Source organism: Lissotriton vulgaris, chromosome 7 (genome assembly GCF_964263255.1).
Source record: "Lissotriton vulgaris chromosome 7, aLisVul1.2, whole genome shotgun sequence".
NCBI classification, from domain to species: Eukaryota; Metazoa; Chordata; class Amphibia; order Caudata; family Salamandridae; genus Lissotriton; species Lissotriton vulgaris.
In genome coordinates this window covers 160,189,318-160,210,498 of record NC_141695.1, presented here as the reverse complement: position 1 = coordinate 160,210,498, position 21,181 = coordinate 160,189,318, and the positions used below count along the sequence as shown (strand labels likewise).

General features: G+C 44.7%; 1 protein-coding gene across 1 annotated transcript in view; it reads left to right on the top strand.

Moving 5' to 3' along the window:
- KCNN4 (potassium calcium-activated channel subfamily N member 4) overlaps positions 1 to 21,181 on the top strand; it is a 453,327-nt gene that overhangs the window by 372,667 nt on the left and 59,479 nt on the right. The window contains exon 7 of the mRNA XM_086929858.1: positions 1,944 to 2,013. Within this exon, the coding sequence (XP_086785984.1) occupies positions 1,944 to 2,013 (70 nt within the window). The remainder of the gene's footprint in view (positions 1 to 1,943; positions 2,014 to 21,181) is intronic.

The following is a 21,181-nucleotide window of genomic DNA, read 5'->3' as shown; positions in this document are numbered from 1 at the left end:
ACGGGAGTAAATACATGCCTAATTTTTTCTCCATACTTTTCATGATGATTGAAGGTTCTGTTAGAAATAGGGTATCTAGTTGGTAGAGGTATGCACCCTGTGCAAGTAGGGACCAAATATCTAGTCGGGTTAGTCAGATACACACCCTAAATTAACCTGTGTGCGCCCTTCGATAGCTTGGCACATAGCAGTCAAAATGAACTTAAGAGGCAATGTGTAATGTATTTACCACTGGACAAGATGGAAATTTGGAGTTTGGTGTCTCTGGACCTAAAATTTAAAGTCAAAACTTATGGTGAAGCCAGATTTAACATTATAAATCTGAAATTGCCAATTTTAGAAAGTTGGCATCTAGAGATTCAGGTCCTGTACATCTCATCACCAGGCAAGGGGCAGCAGGCAGCAAGGCAGGAGACCAGCAAATTCAGCAGCATCCAGGAGAGTGTTGGTCCTTTTAGAAGCACAGCAGTTCTTCTTCCTAGCAGAGTGTCCTCAGGCCAGGAGTGTACTGAGTTGTTGGTGTCAGGGAGCCAATACTTATACCTAGTTTGACCTTTAAAGTGGTGGGAGACTTCAAAGAGAGGTCTTTGAAGTCTACAAGGTCCCTGCCCTTCCTGCCCTGGCTCCAGACTCATTACAGGGGGTATGCAGCTCTTTGTGTGGGAACAGACAAAGCTCTATTCAGGTTCAAGTGTCAGCTCCTCCTTCCCCTCTAGCTCACAAAAGCCCATCAACCCAAAGCCCAACTGTCACCCACCCCAGATGTGTATTCATTGACAGGCAGAGGTACGGAATAGCTAAAGTAAGAAGATGCCAACTTTCTAAAATTGGCAATTTCAGATTTATAATGTTAAATCTGGCTTCACCATAAGTTTTGACTTTAAATTATGAGTCCAGAGACACCAAACCCCAAATGTCCATCTTGTCCAGTGGTAAATTACATGTATAAAATGGAATAAGGTAACCCCAATGTTATTCCATGGGTAAGAGGGGCATTGCAGTAGTGAAAATTAATGTAAGATTCGTTTTACTACCTGGACATGTAAAACTTAAAAGTACATGTCTAACCTTTTAAATACACTGCACCCCACCCTTAGGTTTAAACTGCACACATAGGTTCTCCACTAGCAGGCCTGAGACATGTCTAAAGGGCTACTGAAGTGGGTGGCCCAATCAGTGCTGCAGGCTCACTAGTAGCATTTAATTTACAAGCCCTGGGCAAAGGTAGTGCACTTTACTAGGGACTTATAAGTAAATTAAATATGCCAATTGGAGATATGCCAATGTTACCTTGTTTTAGGGAAAGAGCACCTGCACTTTAGCACTGATAGGCAGTGTTAAAGGGTCCATAATCCTAAAGCCAGCAACAATGAAGTCAGCAAAACAGGAGCTCAGAGGGCAAAAAGTCAGGGGAAACCACAACAAGGATGCCAGGTCTAACAGGTTTCCTTTAATGAATATCTTCTGAATTTCAGTGGATGATAGCTAAGTTATACATATTTATAATTCAATGTGTAAGTAAAACGTAAAGTGCCGGATTCACAAAGGTAATGTTAGACTTTGAGTCTAAGTTTAGACCAAAGGTCTACTTTTCAGAATTCAAAAAGGTAGGTTACGAGTAGTATCTGAATGAGTACAGAGTTTCCACACTCAGGGTGGAGTTTCCACACTCGTGGCAGAGATTCATCCCAAATGCAGTGTGGAGTGGAATCTGCTCACCCCGGCAGAATATGCGGGAACTCTGCAGTTGTAAAGATACTATTTGTAGCTTACCTTTGTAAATACCAAAAAGTAGTAAAATTAGACTTTTGGTCTAAACTTAGATTAAAACTCTTTACCTTTGAGAAGAAGGCCCAAAGACTCTTTGCCAACAAGTCATTGTTATCTCAGTGGTGACCATTCTTCTATAGATCATGTGACCCTATAGCTGTTGTGTTTTTCAGATTCCGACGCAAAAGGTTAAAGCAGAGGACGCTGCAGGACAAGGCGAATGCTATGGTGGATATCTCAAAGGTGCGTCACTGAAAATCTGGGGGAAAGTATGTCAACATTGTTAGTCCACTATCCTAGACTACAGCATGTTTACTATTCTATCATTAATACACCACGCAAGCCTGTTAATATAAATCTCTTTTGACATGTAGAACACCTACTATTCTAGTGATAAAATGTATGCACCTCTGAAAGTATACGTTGTGTATGCCCTGACGCTTATCTGCAGAAAGCCACTCAGAGCTCCATCAACTCACCTCTTTATTGTTCTGCGAATGCACCACTATATGATTACGGCTATTCCATTGCAGTCCTACATACAGCTTTTAACCTTTATCATAGGATGCAGGACTTCTGATATTTCCTTCCTATGATCCGTACATACTACTTTGCCAAGCACATGAATCCAGCATTTTAACCCCTAGCATACTTGAAACGGCCGGGAGCCGTCATGCATCACAGTGGACTTGTGCGAAGGACGGACCCCGGCCGTCCGGATCCCGCCCACTCTGTAAAAGCGCAGCGTGAAAATTCACGCCTCACGCAAGGTGTTAACAGATCAAATACTACCTACTACCTCCAGCGCTGCTACTCTATTATAATAATGGCCCATCTGCTATCCTGTTAATGTGCCATCATTATTTAATTTGGTATCAGGGTACATAGATTTTCCTATCTGTTGCACACTGCACTGTAACCAATGTTTCAGAATATACATATATTGGGCTTTGATTCGTAAATACTGTCCAAGTAGCATCATTTATGTTATAGTAAGGAATATGATGCATTATTATTAAGCAAACATCCACAGTAACTGCAGTTTCTGCATCCATATCATTTTGTGTTATCTCAGTAATTACATTTCTGTCACAGTCTATGATTAGTAGGAATGGGGATGGGCTCTGGAAGAAAAGGTTGTGTTACATCCTGCTTTTCCTTCCTCTTTGTCCTTTCTTAGTGTTGGTGTCTGCTAGTCTATGTCATGTCTCTGTGATGTGATCCAGGATTCTACCTGTTTCTGTTCAAGGGATTTATCAGTTACCTGGAGGCTGAGCAGGAGGTTATCTGCTCCTGGTGGGGTTGCAATTTCATCTACTTATCTCTTTATTATTAACTTAACCTGGAACTAAGCTACAATAAATCAAACCTATTTTTATATACTGGATTTTGGACTTTTAATTGTTACAGGTTGTCTGCAGTAACAATCTTTTTTTGAGGATACTCCATCTCCCTATGGTTTCCTCCAAAGGCACCAGGATGAATTCAGAAACTTCACACCACTCACATCACCAGAAGGGGGTGATAGCTTTGTATTGACTCTGAAAGTCGTGTCTGGTGACATCATCAAAGCCATACAGCGTAACCACGTTTCTTTCATCCATTTTTTCCCACCTTTCGAAGTCAAGGATGAACTTCAAAGAGTAGGAGCACAGTATCAAAAGCTTCAAGTGTAATCTTATTAACTGTCCATTTAACATATCCATGACATGGAGAGATGGACAGGTCAGTGAGGAATCTTGAGGTACATAGAGTATCCTCTAGAAAGATCTTACAACAGGTAAATAACTTTTTCTTCTGATGGATACTTCTACCGCAGATTCATCACCTGTAGAATAGATCATAGAGTAATACCCTGCCCTTGGAGGAGGGGTGAGATAAGGAAATCCTTAAGAACCACTCTGGCAAAATGCCCATCCCTAGCCACTTCAGAATCCAGGCAGTAGTGCTTGACAAAACTATGCAAGGACACCCATGTTACAGCCCCGCAAATCTCTGCAATGGGAACTCTCCTGGCAAAGGTAGGTCATGAATCTGCTGTAGTTGAATGACCTCAAAGTGCTTCCAGAGGGTTTTTCTTGGCCAAAGAGTAGCAGATTTTGATACATAGGTTTATTTTCTGTACCATTTTCACTTCTGAGCACTGCAGTAACTGAGAAAGAGCTAGTCATCCTGTTGTATATCCTTAATGCAGTCAAGATAGTAGTTAACCACCCACCTAGGATTCAAACCAATGCAACCACTTCTCCCCCCTTCGTGGGATGGGGCGAAGGATAGAAGGTTGGGAGGTTGATGGACTCACCCAGGTGGAAGGATGTCACCACTTTTGGCAAAAAAAAGCTGCCCTGGTTCGCAACATCAATTTGTCTAGATAAAAAGAGGTAAAAGAGAATGGAAACTGGGAGCTTGTAACTCGCTCACCCGTCTAGCTAAGGTGATAGCCCCCAAAAACACAGTTTTGAAGTCTTCATTCTTAAGAGCCTACTATGTAGGGGCTAAACAGAGTCCCAATAAGAAAAGTCAGGGCTAAACTATGGTCCCACTGGAAAACAATACAGGGGATTCTAAGGTGCATATTCGCAACCCCTTCAAAAAACGCAAGACAGTGGAGTGAGGGGGGCGTGGTTTAGCAAGCCAGCATGGCGGTGGCATGAACGGAGAGCTTCCGGCTCGTCAATTCCACCATTTATACTGCTATTCCCGATTCGGATACTGACAGTTGCAGGGAAGGAGCCCCAGAACTCAAGATACCTGAGAGGAAGCACCTTTGGGGCACAATGGTTCCAGGCAGGGGTGCCCGATCACCAGCAGCACCCCGATGACCATAGGCGCAGACAGCCCATCGCTGCGCTGCTGCAATGAAGTCTCTCCTCCTAGTCTGGAACTGCTGACTAGAGTGGTGGCAGCCGACTCCCCCATTTTGGAGCCAGGGTCATTCGGGGGGAGCTCTGCAAAAAGAGGCCTAGTCTGGAGTGGGAGGGTCCCCGGACGTGGCACTCTGGGCCTTCTGGCTCAGCCCCTCAGCCCTTTGCAGTGCAGGAGCTCGGTGTATTCACCAAAATTGCAATCATGTCTTCCTTTGCCATCCCTGCTGAGGAGACAGATGGACTCTGGGGCCAAGCAGGAGGAGGAAACCTTGGAACTAGGCAGTGGTAAGGATTGTTGCGCAGCCACTCACTTTGTGGCCATGCCCTTTCCTTTTATGCCTACTACTGAGGCTTGACACAGCAGTAGAGCCCCCTCTCCAACAGAGAGCCCAGGCCATCTGGGAGACCCACGCCCCAGTGGAAAGCAGCCAGCCTCAGCCGGGGGCACCTGTCAGGGATGGGTGGTGGAGGCCCAGCCGAACACCATCGGACTTTCTGAGTCAGCCGATCAGCTTTTTGCAGCATGGGATCTTGCTTTGTGCGCCCGTCCGGATCACGCCTCACCTACCCCATCCACCGAGAAGGCAGACTGGGACTATTGTCGTTCCTCCTTGTCTACAGTTGGGGGCCTGACAGGAAGGAGAACCTCTTGTGCTAACCCTCTGGATATCCAAGGGAACCTGACAATGGCCACAGACTTCCTCAACCCTCTACATGCTAAGCCTTGCTGTGGACCTCCCTCGGTGCCCGTCATATTACGGGTGGAAGGAACACATTACCAACTAAATGCATTACTGCTGCTCTTGGGGCCTCTGCTGTGCCAGAGCCTAAGGTCCTCCCCTGAGGAGAGGAACTGACCGGGCTGCTCATGCTGCCTGCCCCCTTAGCCAGTGGGTTGGGTGGCAAAGGAAAACGAGCCTAGTCCTCCAGTGACTCAACACTACACCACCTCCAGAAATTTAGACACTATAGGATGCACTAAATAACAACGACCAAATGCGGCTGGTCGGTCCCCACCCCAGGGCCTGCCTGGATGTATTGGACACTCTCTACCAGGCAATTGAAGCCTCCAGCAATCGTTTGGAGGCCAAGTGGGTGCCTGTGTCTCAGGATAGTAATCTTCTATGTGCTGATCAGCTCAAACTCACCGAAAGGGTCATGCACGAAAAGAAAGCGATTGCAGAATTACAGCCTTACACTCCAAAAGCAGCTTCACAACATCAAGGAACAGGTTTGTTTCCTCATAGAGTGTGCAGAGTACACAGTATGGTTAGCTGGGTGAAGTAATGTAAGGGGGTGGGTCTTCTGTTGATCAAAGAGCGCCCCAATATGGTGGACTTTAGGGAGGTCTGGTTAGAAGAAATGATGGACCCTGAGCATCTCACTCCAATCTTTTCCATCAGGCACATTGGGTGCTGGCTCTGGCCCCCCGGCGGGCACACCTCCTCACCTGATAGATGAGAAAATCCTCCACTTCAAGGACCACAATGCTCCACTATTCCTGACATCTCTTCTCCAGCGGCTGGTGGCATCTGTCCATTCTTGGATGGCATGATCCATCTCCTCAGAGTTGTCACAGGATTGGGGTAGTCTAACTTGTGAGAAGCCTGGGAATCCACAAACGCCTCCAAGGGCCCCAAGACAGTGACCTGCTTCCTAGGTATGGCCCTCATATTGAACAAATGATGCATCACAGTGAGGTGGAACCTCCCATTTTCTTCTTCTATTTAGACCTAGAGCACACCCTCATTAGATGGGTGAGGGGAGAGGATGGCCCTAAGCCAAGAGGAGGTGAGGGGCCTCCAATGCCGACAAATTACCCACATCTGGGAAAATCTACAATCCTGACTGAGACCCCTCGGGCCTTGCTGACCCATCTTCACTAGCTGCCAACCATGACCCATCCCCACCCCCAGGACCCGTAGACCCTTTACAATAGAGGGACACTAGAAGGAGCCTATTTTAGGGTTTCCTTACTTCCAACAGCAGCCCACTGGGTGCCCTCCCATTTATTCTTCCACCCAATTGGGCATGCGGCCCCTTGCTCCTGCTGTCCACCCCCACACCTCACCCTTTACCCTGTCCTCCCCAGCCTATGGTCCTCCTTCCCACTATCTGGCTGCTGGTTATCCCCGGTTGGAGAATCCCCCTTACCCACCCCAATACTCCTACCCTCGCTCAGGCCAGCTGTCATCCCCATTGGATCTATATATGAGCCGGCAATCTGATGCCCCACTACCCCCACCACTATTCAATGATAATGCAGGGGATATAGCATATCGCATGTTGGGTGTGGTTGGACTTGTTTCACTGTATTTTTGACAGCATGCAATAAAAGTTGTCTAAAAAACAATGGGGGGGCTTGAAAATGGCTGGCTGGACGGGCAGACAGTGAAAGAAGACAAGGCAGCTAAATACCCCTGGACAGTGTCTATTCCACACCCATCTGAGAAAGAGAAACTGCATATTGCAGGACCTGAGACTGATTGGCTAGCCAGGGGTCCACATTATTGTCCCCACATCATGCAACATAGTTGCTCCATCTCTCCGTTTGATCAGATTTGGTGCAGGGGGTGACAAAATGGCGTCTACTGCCACCGCTGGCAGCTGAATAGAACTCAATCTCAAGAATGAAGGTTGAGACCATGGAGACTTGGGTGAAGAATCATTCCCCTCCACTGGGAGAGAAGGTCCGGCCTGAATGGTGGATGCAGCAGGGGACACATGAAAAAGCTTAGAAGTTCTGCATACCCCACACTCCTTGGCCTATTCGGATGATAAGAATGCCTTGGGCCCTGTCTTGTTGAATCTTCCTCCGAAACTGAGGAACCATGGGTATAGAGGGAAATGCGTACTGAAGCAGAACTTTCCACCTCAACTAAAATGCATGCCCCACGGTTAATCTCGATGGATACTGGTGGTCGCAAAACTGCTGACTACTCAAACAAAAGTTCTCTACCTGAATTGATGAAATTGTGTTACATGTTGCTGATATACAGACACCCAAGAAGCTGGCCTATAGACAAAGGCATGCCACAGTCAAAAATTCAGAACATATCAAAATGTATTAATAGTCAGTTCACATATTAGTATATTAAATAGCCAATAGAAAAGAGAAACATATCACATTTCACACCACACTCACTCACTCACTCATACCCACGCATACTTATATGTCCTGAAGGTCAGGAGTCCGCCATACTCAAAGCAACAAAGGCAAAGCATGAACAAATGGACAAAAATGACCGAAAAACAGTGACATTGATGATAGTATTTTTGTAGGTACATCAATCCTTTTTTTAGAGTGACACCATATGTATCGTCAGCCTTCAAGTTCAAATTAAGCTATAATGACAACCGGAAGCATTAATCGTAAACTTTATGTGGTCCATAAAAGTGTAACAACGCCGACGTGCATTTCGGGTTTCGACCTGATGTGGGTCTAAGCCTTCCTCAGGGGGAGTGAATCCGAAGAAGTGGAAGTGGGATGTACATGAGCTCCTGGCCAGGCGGAAAACAACCAGTTTTATAAAGAAATAACGAGGTAAAGGTCAGATAGCAACCGCAGATAAAAGACAATGTTCAGGGCAGTCAGGTAAGTAAACGAAAAAACCTTCATAACAGAGCTGCTAAAGTACTGAATATGTAGTCGAAACGTGAATCCTCCGTATAACGTCAATGAAAAAGAGCACCACCCGTTTATGAGGATATATGGCCGAAACTGAAGACAGGTCGGGCGCCAGGTCAAAGGAGCCGACAAGGGCAAAGATGGTAAAAGAGCGAAATGCTCGTAAGGGAATCGAGCAAAGCTCCGCCGTCTGTCAAGGAAGTAAACCGCTCGGGCGGAGGCCGGTCCAAACACCGGCTCATCATTGATATGTTCGGAATTTTTGACTGTGGCATGCCTTTGTCTATAGGCCAGCTTCTTGGGTGTCTATATCAGCAACGTGTAGAGCAATGCAATCAATTCATGTAGAGAAAGTTTGTCTGAGTAGTCTGTTTATTTCTCCTGGTTTTCTCTACCTGTATCCGATTTCAGGGGCCCCCTCAGTGTGAGGGGCGCAGAACTGCTGGCACTGAGCATTTTATAAGGAGGCAAACAAGTCCACATGAGTGGAGATATCATGGATGACCCTGGTAGAAGACGCCACTCCTGATGAGCAAGACAATGCCTGTCAGCTCTGGCATTCCGATACTCTGCTAGGTGATTGGCAGTGAGACAGATTTCTTGGCGGTGAGCCCAAGACCACAGTCGCAAAGCTTCCAGGGAAAGGAATTGAGACCTTACTCCCCTTGCTTGTTGATATACCACATCACTGTTGTGTTGTCCGTCAAGATCTGGACCTCAGATGGAGGGGAGGAAGGCCTTAAGCACCAGCCGAATCACTCATAGTTCCAACATATTAATGTGAAGGACCTGGTCTTCTAGAGACTCTGATATCCATATAGATTTCCACCTTAGGTTTGAGGCATCCGTCACTGCCGTAGGCCTGAGGAGTGAAGGCCATCCCACGACTCAGGTTTACTTCATTCTTCGACTAAACAACTAAACCACTTTCACCGCATGATTGAGTCCGACAGGTCTCCTAGGGACTGTAGCAAAGGTTGCATGGGCACAACTGCAGGTCCCTCATGTGCAAACTTTCATGCATGACTAGGAGAATGCAGGAATCTAGCAGACCTAGAAATCTTAGCACTCTCAAGACTTTTGCGCTGTGCTGGAAAGATGGAACCATTTCCTGAATGCCATTGACCATTTATGTTTGGGGAAAGAAGGGGAGAAAAGTTATATCCAGTTCCGACCCCATGAACTGGAGTTGTTGGGAGGGCCACGGGTGAGATTTGGATTTGTTGATTGAAAAGCTCAGGTAGAACCGCAAGGATGCTGTTGAATGCAGACACCAGCTTGGGTGAATTAGCTTTGATCAGTCAGTCATCCTGATACAGGAGTATTGGGATGCCCAATATCCTGAGATAGGCCTCCACCACTGCCTTCACCTTCAGGAATGTTGCAGGGTGGATCCACGCCCCATTAGCACCGAAGCGGGTATCTGGTCGAGTAAGACTGGGGCATAGTAAAAAGTTACGGCCAACTGCAATGGAGCGCAGGTCAGATACATGAAGTGGACTGGGACATGTATTGGCTTAACTTCAGACTTAGAAGAAATTTTGAATACACGTCCCGGAGAAGGTATACTCCAGCAGGACAAGGCAGCAGGCTGTGTCCAAGGAGAAGGAGTCATCACCTGAGAACACTGGATGAGGCATCGCTGAAGCCATCAACAACAGAATGAAAAATCTCAGAGCGGGGAAAGTGAGGAGTTTGTTTTACTGTTGTTATCGTGCCTGGTGAAGATATTTTACCTTCGTACTTATGCAACTGTTTGGAAGTTGGAAACCTTCAGTGGGACGAAGCTGCAAGCTGTAGTCAAAGAGGGCTTTACAAGCCCGGATAGCGTCACTCGAAAGTCCAACTGAACAGGATTTAGTGCTGCGGAAAAACACTCAAGGAGAGTTATTGCAAAGTCAGGTGACTGGTGATGCACCTTTGGGAAATAGGTCCAGGGCTTCTGTCGGTTATTCTGGGACTTTTTGGTAAGTCCAAACTTTTAGGGTTAGGCAAAGAGCAGTACCTCTAACACCTCTTTAAATGGTCTAGGACATTGGGGGAGCCACTTGGGAGGTTAAGACTCACTCCAGCAGAGGCCAGATGCAGGGTTCAGCATCTCTGGAGCTTCTTATGCCCTGTTATCTCACACAAAAGGACAGTCACCTAGCCCTTGGAGTCACTCTGTTAGGAAATGATTGGTTAGCAGACGAAATGTGCACAGAGTCCTAATACAAACAAAGATAAAATTCAGGAAACAGGAGGGGTGAAGGCAAAAATGTTGGGGAAACACCACACCAAGGATGACAGGTCTAACAATGACCTTGTGAAGACAGACAACTTCAGGCTTTCATGGACTAGTGAGGAAGTCCATTGCTACCTCTGGAGAGTCAAGTATTAGAAGATACACCTTGAAAGTCCTGAGCCTGATCTCCAGTTTCCCCATAAGTGTACATATATAGAGGCTCTAAATCTATACCAAAGATATGATGTAGAAGATTTCTATGTTGCACTTCTTTCAGGAGCATCCCTTTGGGATCTATTCTGCCGAGAGACATCAGGCTGCAGCATTGGTGATGCTGTATCCGGGCTGAAGGTGGTGATGATGACACTGGCAGCAGTGCAGTCTACAGCATTGAGGGCTTCAACATCAAATACCGGAGAGACTGGGTCGAAGCAATGTGGTCTCGGCATTGGATCTCGTATTGAGGTGCTGAGAGGCAGTGGAGCCAGAGGTGCATATATTTAAAGTCTGTATGGAGCCGACGGTCCTCAAGGATGCCAGTTGGCAACGAAGCCCTCGAGAAGATCGAGTACATAGCATTAGTGAAAGCTCCCAGACCTGAACCTGCCATGGAAATTCAGGAATGGATGCCCGAAGCTCAGACGATGAAGGCCCTGGTGCTGAGGAATCTGAGAAGGCCGATCTAGGGTTGGATCTACTGGAATCACCAGAGCAGGACATTAGGAGAGGGTATCAACGGGACAAATCAACTAACTCCGGCTCCAAGGGCAAGTGTCCTGCGGAAAATGTAGAGCAGCTAGGCGACTTTCCTTTGAATAACTTCTTACCCTTTTTATGCTTCTTTTTTTGGCCCTTTGAGGATGAAGATGCGGACCAGAGCAATGCCTCGAGCATTTGTGATCATTGGCCATTCTTAGACCAGTACTGAGAAGAAGTTCCCTTGAATGAGATATTCAATAAAACAACTTCATTAACAAATCAATTAGGACAATAAAGTTAAGAAAATTGTACACAATTTATTAATATTACAAAATATATTAAGAAACACAAGTGGGCAAAAGCGCCACTGTACACAAATAAAAACAAATAAATTGTATGAAAAATTGTTAAAACTTTTTTTGACATACATGGAGATCAAAATCGACCAGCAATATTGATACCAGAAAGGGGGAACAGACAACAGTACGACATCCAATTGTTACAGTACTAGGTGCACATTAAAACTCAATGTGATACCCATGTGCTGTGCACAGTTTTTATATTGTATCAACACAGGTATCCGAGTCTAGGAATTGTACTTGAAAGTGCGTCGACACGTTTCGGTGGTTGAAATAGTTTTGGACCACCTTTATCAAGACTCTATCTTTTGTCTGTCGTGTATCTGGGGTCAAGAACGATCACCCTAAAGAGTGAATATACAGAGGAATTAAAATTGATGTAACATTATATTTTAAGTTAAAACAGAAATTCGCAAGTATTATACAATGTCAAAACCCTTTTTCTTAACTATGCATTTTAAGTTTATAACAATATTCACCTTTAGTCAGAGTGTACCCAATATAATTTAGAAACTCTATCATGATGGTACAACATGGCTGCTACAGAAAATTGTCGATGAAAAACATTTTACGGGGACAATCCACCTAATGTCCTTCAACATTGTATCACTAACAGTATAGAGTGACATTTTTTAGAAAAACAACCATTCTGTAATTTATCCAAGATCTTGTTTAGCACATACAATGGTACTGTTGGCATCGGTCTCAGAAAGATCGTTACAAAACATATGGCATTGTACAATAGGCATTTGGCATAGAGACAATATATTGTAACAATTATCGGCGATTTTCTTAAAACAAAGTACTATAAATAATGAAATTCAGCACTAGAAGCGGTCTGGTATATAAATGCTCTAAGCTTTTGTTAAATACGGGTCCCTGTTAATTGGATCCTTACCTGGAGGTTTAAAAAGACCTACTTGTTCTAATTCAGATGAGTTAGTTTCATGTAGTTCAATTAAACTGGTAATTTGTCTAAATACTTTAAATTCTTGTTTGGATAAACTCCCTGTACGTTCAGTTGTGGAAATGTGCGCTTAAGGATAAGTGGGTTGACATCAGTTTTCCTTCACACTTTTATGTGACTGACTTCAGTTTATCGGTTTAAAAATCCTGGTAAATACAATTATAGAAGCAGTTAGAATGTGGCTTTAAACTATATTGTTTTTCGCAAATTTATAATGCGTTTTATCCTACCTGCAGATAAACGTGATGCGCTTGGCAATACTGCTCGTTAAAGAGCGTCTTTTTCTGTTTAAAAGAAGTGGAAACCAGGGGCGCTTTCGTCTTGTCCTCCCGGCGAAAACAATTGTTTCCCAAAAGGGCGGCATAAGGTTGTAAAGTTGCTTTTGGTGGTTGAGGAATTAGCGTTTAACAAATTTATAAGCGATTCCTACGATGCATGTACCGCTTACCTATTCGGCTGAAGAGAACTGCCTGCTTCTCTGGTTTCAGTCCAGTTACTGGAGACCACTGAAGGGTCCACTGAAGGGTCTTTTTCTGTTTAAAAGAAGTGGAAACCAGGGGCGCTTTCGTCTTGTCCTGCCGGCGGGAAAAAATTTTTTGTTTCCCTAAAGGGCGGCATATGGTTGTAAAGTTGCTTTTGGTGGTTGAGGAATTAGCGTTTAACAAATTTATAAGGGATTCCTACGATGCATGTAACGCTTACCTATTCAGCCGAAGAGAACTGCCTGCTTCTCTGGTTTCAGTCCGGTTACTGGAGACCACTGAAGGGTCGGTTTAAATACATTAACTACAGCTTAATTGGTTCCCGATTTTAGGCCAATCAGGAACTTCCTAGACCAGGCCATAAAGAATTCTGCCTCCTGCTCTTTTATGGCTATGGGGTGCATGCTTTGATAGGAAGCGCCAGGCTCAAAAGTTGTGTTTGGACCCCTGGCACCAAGAACAGCATGGGGGTCCATGTTGAACATCTGCCCTTCTATGTAGCCCCCTTGTCTAGATTGTTAAATCTTGTGGCTTGGATGTAATATCATTTGCAGATGACACCCAGCTGATCATCTCGTTTTGTCAGGATTCTGAGGGGGTAAAACCCTAATGCATGGGCTGCATGAGAAGAATCAGATGACTGCAAATTATTTTCAACTCAACAGTAAAAAACAGGAGTTGTGTTGTTTGGAAAGAACAAAGACCTCTGGTCCCCTGGCTGGTGGCCTTTGGAACTTGGGGCTTCTCCCTTCCCCCCAGCACCTCATCGAAATATCTCTGCAATCTGTGGGGCCTACTTTGCAACCATGTGGCTACTGAGGAAAGTCTTCTCTTGGTTACCATCCTCTGCAAGGAATACTCCAGTTCAGGCCCTAGTCATTAGCTGCCTTGACTACTGCAATCCTCTGCTCATGGCCGCTGAGGATACCCTCTTGGCCAAACTCCAGGTGGGGCAAAACACGGATGAAAATCTGGTCTATAATCTCCCAGCAGGCTGTCAGCTTGACGCCACACTGACGGCTTTACACTGGCTTCCGATCCAGAAGCTTATTGTTTTCAAGATCTGCCGCCTCACCAACAAAGCTTTGATGGGAGGACCCCCCTCTTATTTAAAGGACAAAATGTGGTATGATTATCCTGCACGAATGCTGAGATCAAGTGAAAAGGCACTTCTGACCGTTTCCCGCCTTCGCACTTCCAGATTTGGTGGGAGAGCTTTTTCCTTTATCTCCCCATCTATTTGAAAACAACTTCTGTATTCTGGACTCAATAGGACGGCTGGGATTGTTCTACAGGTAAGGAATCTGCAGGTAGAAGTATTAATCAGAAATCAGGGCTATTACAATTATACATAAATTTAACCTAGTATTAGCCAAGCACAAAATATGCTCTCAGAAGCATTACTGTGATATCTTATACTTCAAGAGTCTGAGGTAATTCATGTTCTATGCCATGCCAGACACACTTGCTAGGCTTTCTTCCTTGAGTAGTTAAGGAAGCTTTTCTGTTCCAGCTTGTAATACTGAAGAGTTGTGCCGATGAACAATTTACTGACCTTCGTTATTGCTCTTTTTGGTAGAGACTATATTTAGCTCAGATTCCTCACATTTTGAATATTCCACAGGCGTCAGACTGAATCTGGAAACTTTTTAGCAGTACTTCTGCATGCTGGAAGATGGCACATTGCATTCTCACACAGATGCATTTCTGTTCTGGAAATGACATGCAGGCCTATATAGGTGACACTCATGCACGCTGATGTCAGTTGCTTTGGAGACTATCTGCACCCCCAGATGCAGAATCCGAAAAGCAAATCCATAGACTGTGTGTAGATTCCTAGACTTGGCATTAATGAATAGAGTCCAATCACAGAACCGGGATGATGGTAGTGTCTGTAAGGAATCCTCGGCTACATAGAGTCTCCGCTATAAAGAGCATTACCAAATGCATGCAACTAGTTCTACTGACAGAGGCTTCTAGCCACAGATTCCTCACTTTTTGAATAGATACCAGAGCAGTACCTATTTGGAGGTGGGTCTGTGAGAGGACTCAAACTTAAAAGTCCTGCTGGACTGAGTGGGCAAAACTGCCCCCTCAGTGAACCTGACTGTCCAGACAATAACGTTTTTTTAACATTTGGAGAGACCCCCACATAGCTCTCTGGCAGATGCCTAGGGCAGGGACTCTGCATGCTAGCACAGTGGTAGCAGTTTTGGCCCAGGTAGAATGAGCGTACAGTCCTTCTAGAAGCTGCTTTCAGCCAGAGTATAGAAGATCTTTATGAAGAGCAGAATCCAGCTGGAGATTGTTTTCTTCTGCACTGTCTTGCCTTTTTTTGCTCCAGCGCACAAGTCAAAGAGTTGAGCGACCACCCAGTGTTCTTACATCTGATCAATGTATAAGCTCAGTGAACTGATGGGGTCAAGTGATGGAATTTCTTCTCCTTCTTAGAGGGGTAAGATGGAGCATATTGAACCCCGGCAGGTTAATTGGTTTGACCAACATGGAACAGCATCTCAACTTTCGGCAGAAAAGATGACTGAGTCAGCAGAACCAGTTTGTCAGGGAAAACTGTAGTATAAAGTGGATTAACACAGAGAGCCTAAATCTCAGTAACTCCCATGCTGAGGTGATGGCGGCAAGGAACACAGCCTTTATGGTACAGAGCTGTATGGGACAGGTGTCAAGGGGCTCAAACAGAGCGCACATCAGATAAGGCAGAGCCAGGTTAAGGTCCCATAGGAGCATCACAAAAGAAGACCGGAGGAATATATGTTGTTGCCCATTCAAAAATCACAGACCAGTGACTTAAAGCGTATGGGCTGATCTGGCGACTGTAAGATGGCTGAAAGGGCCACAAGATAACCCTTAAATGTGCCAGAAGAAAAGCCTATCATTCCATAGTTCAGTCCAACCACAGCGTACAAATTTTAAGGGATTCTTCAGCAATAGAGAAAGCCCACTGGTCTATTTTGGAGAATACATGAACTTAATAATAAAGAAGAAACGAAAACTTTACAAATTGGAAAAAAGGGTGTTATTGATATGGACACTCATGTTCACTAGCATTGCTCCGGTTGGAAATTATGTTTGCGCTTTAGGTTAGACCTTTGTCTATCCTTTATTACAACCGTTGGTAGTGATTGTATTCTCACCTTAGAGCATATGTTAGTCTGAAATACAGAAAAAAACGTATGTACTATTTTGCGCAATTTTCCCTCTACTGCCAATCTGTTGTGAAGTGTTTTGCTACGGAACTGATTGGATCGCAGCCACGCATGATAGCAAATGGCAACACTGGTGCCGAAAGCTCACTCAATGGAATCGGTGGTGTCCAAACCACAGCATACTGTGGACTTGACCCCATCACGACCACCTTGAACATCTTGGGCCAAGACAGGGAAAAAGTAATCAGAAACACCGAGGAGGACTTGAGCCACCAAATCCCAAAGGGCATGGTAGTAATAGCCCAACACGCAGCTGGCATTGACAGAACAGAGGGCTAGAAAGGTTGAAGAAAAGACCCTCTTGCCAAATGTTTCCATGTTTAGATTCCCCATCAAGAGGACAGGACGGAAACGTTTTTCGATTATACCGAGTTGTGAAGACCTGAACAACAAACCTGTCTGGTGAAGGATGCTGCGAGTGAAAAGCAGGGTCACCAGGAGCAGGATGATCATGCATGGCAACTTGTCAGCTGACAGGGGCCCCAGAGCAAGGTTTGGCCCTGACCACTAATAAAGTGTCCATCAAGGCTTCATCAAGTAGGATGTGAGGCTCAGCAGAAGTCTGTCCAGGGTGTAGGACCTCAGTCAGAACATTAGTTAGATGGAGCTCAAGAACCTCAGCCGCCCTAAACTTGGACTTCAAGTTTAAAATTAAACTACAGATCTAGGTTTACCTTTGTGATTGGGGTCCTTTATGTCCCACAAGCTGTCATATTTACCTCTTCCATCTCATCACAGAATGGGATGGGGGACAGGAGCCTCACTTATCCCAACCAACGCTGGGGCGAGTTGGTAACGGGTGATGGGAAAAATCAATATGATGAAAGCTTGAGTCTGCGTAATGCAATAAGCTGGTGTATGCAGCACATGAACATGCTTTCAGTTTATTGCTCAAGTACTTGAGATAGTAAAGAACAGTGTACCTGCTTCAAGGGTCCATGGACTACCCAGCAACTGAGGAGCAGCACAGAAATCTGAAGGTAAGTTAAAAACTAACTCCTTGGTGGAGGAGTGGGGCCAAAATGGCATATTAGCTGGACGCATTGCATCTTCTATCCCTTCCTGTGCTCTACTTTCTTTTTTACAATTTGCCTCGATTCCTTGAAGATGTTGCTACCCCAAACAGATGCCAGGTACCCTGTTTTGATTGGGAATTTAGCTGGCAGACACAAACTTAGGCCCCAGATCTTTGTCAGACGTGGAACGCTCCTAGAACCCGGGTCAGGCCAGGAAGGAGCTGGGTCCAGTACTGTTAAGTAATCCGCTACAACTGGTAGCACGTGCAAAGGCTGCGAGCTTGAGAAGCACCAGTCATATTGCCGGGTAGATGAAGTGAGCTCTGACGTTGCAGAATGCTGGCCTTGGACCTCCATTGCAGCAACACCTACACAACCCTGCAGCTGCATGGGGAAAACAAGAAGACACCCTGGATCTCTCCTGGATGACTGGGCACTAAACATCTAAACATCTAACCATCTAGTGGTACAGGATGAGTCAATCCAGCCCTCTGCATGGCCACAGGCAGCAGAGCAGCAAACCTTTTTACCCCCCAAGCGGGTCCGCCTGCAGCTTTAGAATCCCTTCAAAGGCCCTGAGGGACATCGCCCTGCATCAAGGCTCTCAGCAGTCCCACAAGAGTAATTGTGCAATGCGTTGCCGATCTCAGCCAGTGAAGCAGCTCTGAACAAGGTGCAAGTGGTCCAAAACACTGCTGCCCGACTGGTCTCCAATGCTCCTGCCCATACCCCCTCCCTTCCCTTCTTGCAGAGACTGCATTGACTGCCAGCCCGGGAGCTTGGTGAAGTCGGATTCCAAGAACGTACATGCTACATCTATCAGGATGTAGCACAGGATGTATTATAAGTTTCGCAGGCTACCCTACAGTGAAAAGCAGAGTTCAGGGAATCACTGAGCAGCTGCAAGAAGACCGTGCAAAGTATCGCTGAAGATACCTCTTCTGGATTTCTTTTGGATCAGCAGGCAAATAACATCAAGTTTAGGAGAAATCCCAAGTCCTACGCTTGTTGCGAATCACACAGCCTGAGAACCTGACAGCCATTTCACAGCAAAAGGTGATAATTTGGATTATACCGAAGAAAGAGGATGCATGTGGATGGAGACGCCTGGGGAGCTGCACTGCCACCCGGCAGGGTTCGGAGGATCCAGGACAACTCTATCCAGATCGCCTCTGGGCTATCGGCCGGTGATACCAACTTCATTGCCAGTTTTTGGGCTAATGGCCCACCTCTCTCAACTTGCAATCCTATGTTTGATGGCTAGGGAATTAAGACCCATGACGGGGCCAACTGTGGCCAGGTGGCCTATTTAGGGGACTTATTTTGATATATACCCGTTTTGTTGGGTTAAAGTTATTTTTGTTCAACACAGGGTATGAGACGATACTTTCACTACCTAAGTATTCACACATATGCTTACCCTGTCTCCCTCAACCTGCCATAAATTATGAATATTACAACCGTAAATGATAAGGGCCTTAATGCCCCTCACAAGAGGGAGGTGGTCTGGAAGGATCTTAGGGATCAGCAGCCAGATGTTATATACCTGCAGGTGACTCACCTATTGAAAAAGGATCAGGGGAGATTCAGGTATATCCCACTTTTGCCTCTGCCCATACTAAGCAGTGAGGGATATCCATTTTATTCAGACACAACTTTCCCTTTGTAGTTTTAGAGACCAGGGTTGGCAAGAAAGGCTGATACCTTATTTTGACTAGGACACTTCAAGGCCACCTGCTTTTTTTAGCTATAGTTTATGCCCCAAATGTTGCTCAAAAAGCAAACCTACTAGAATTTCTCTCAGTACTGTCTGGGATGGGGAAGGGGCAAATAAACTCCTCTTGAGACTTCAGCAAGATATGGAAACACTGAAAACCCAGAGAGGTCAAAATTTGAGGTACAAGTCTCAAAGAGACAATTAAGGGAGCTCTGGATCCAAGTCTGATTGTGCAGAAAGAAAGTGTATATGTCAGCACGTTGGAGTGGTAACTGTATAAGCTCGCACATCATTTTCGGAGCAGAATGGCATCAGTGTGAAGCCGCAAGATGGCACCTTCCAGGGCACAGAGGTACTGCTGAAAAGTTTCTGGAAAAAGTGTAAAGCCTGGCTAATATTAAAAAGGTGTAGAATCTGCAGCTGGAAGTCTCTATCAGAAAGTTGTAGACTACTGGATGTTTCAGGTAAGTGTTGATGCCCTCCTCTAACACCAGCCCTGATGGAGCCATCTGATCCATGTGGTTCGCAAACGTTTGGACATGGAAGAAACAATGGCACTCATACTGCTTGACTTGAGTGCTGCTTTCGACACTGTGTCTCATACTACCTTTTTCCAAACTTTACATTCCTTTTTTTTTTTTTTTTTAAATATATTTTTTATTTTCTCCCATTTTTTCCGTAAATTACATTACAATAAATACAGTACAGAATTTTCTCACAATTATACAGTCATATATATTATCAAACAATCAAAGTCAGGAAAGTAAAAAACGGAATTTACCAAAATACAACAAAATAATTCATAACCTAGCGTAATCCTGAAAGAAAAAGAAAAAAACCAGTTCATGTCTTGCTATTCTTCCATTCTTCTATAGGTCGCCATATCTTCCCCCCCAATATTCTTGCCCTTTTGCCTTTCCTATCGTAAATGGCTTTCTCCAAATTATATATATGCAATAACCTTGCCATCCAGTTATGAAATAATGGTGCAGATTTATCTTTCCAGGCCTTCACAATAATTAGTCTGTAAACTGCTGTGGCCAAAAATACAAATTCGGGATAGTTGTTGTTATCTCCTATACTAATTCCTAATATTATCAGCTCGTCTGTGAGTTTCACCTTTAATCTTAAAGATTTCTCAAGAAACTCCTCTATTGCAATTTTTAGTGTGCATAATTGAGGGCACTGACAGAACATGTGCGTAATATTAGCATTTGATGAGTCGCAGCGTGGACAAGTTATACCAGTGTTACCCCCCCATTGTGCTATTCTAGCTGGTGTATGGTACAGCGAAAAGATAGTCTTATAGTGTTGTGTTTGCAGTGTAGCAGAACAAAGTATGGTTCTTCCATAGTCTAAGGAGGCTTGCAAATCTTCCGGGTGAGCCCCAACTTGCTCAACCCATTTCTTACTAAATTTCTCCCTGTCATCGGTTTTATACTCCTGTAATTCTATATACAATTGTCTGATTGAGCCCCTTAAGCCGCTCCCTAAATATTCCATAATCCTGCAACTTGACATACCTACTGGCCCCCCCTGTTTTAGGTGAAAGTAACTTTTTATTTGTAGATATTTAAAGAAGTTATTTCCGGGTATTTCAAATCTATGTTGAATATCTTGGAATAACAAAAGCCCCCTTCCCCATCCATCAAATCTCCTAGTTTCTTAACCCCTTTATCATTCCACGCTTTCATTGTGTTATCCCAAAAAATTTCTGTTGGCAAATCGGCATTTAGGTATAGCCTCAGGTATCTATTAAATCTGCCTAACCCTACTCTCTTCATAATAACCTTCCAAATTTTATATACTGCCTCCAAGGTCTTAAATCTAGTATGTTTGAAATAGGTAAACTCTACTGTATTAACCAGGGCATTCTCAGCCCTTTCCCCTAGTAACGCTTTATAAACATTCTCTATACATATCCCTTCCTCTTGAGAAGAACCACCACCTAATAACGCTTTAGAGTACTGCAGTACTGCAGCCCAATAATAAAATCTGAAATCTGGTGCCCCCCAGCCTCCCTTTTCCCGTGGTAGTGTCAAAAATCTGTATGCTCTTCGTGTCTTTCCTTGTGCCCATATTAACCCGTTCAGTGTAGCTTCTATTTTATTAAACCATATCCCATCAAACAATAAAGGGATCGCCCTAAAGAGATATAGGAATTTGGGGAATGTGACCATTTTGATAAAATTAATACGCCCCATTAAAGTCAAATGTAAATTATT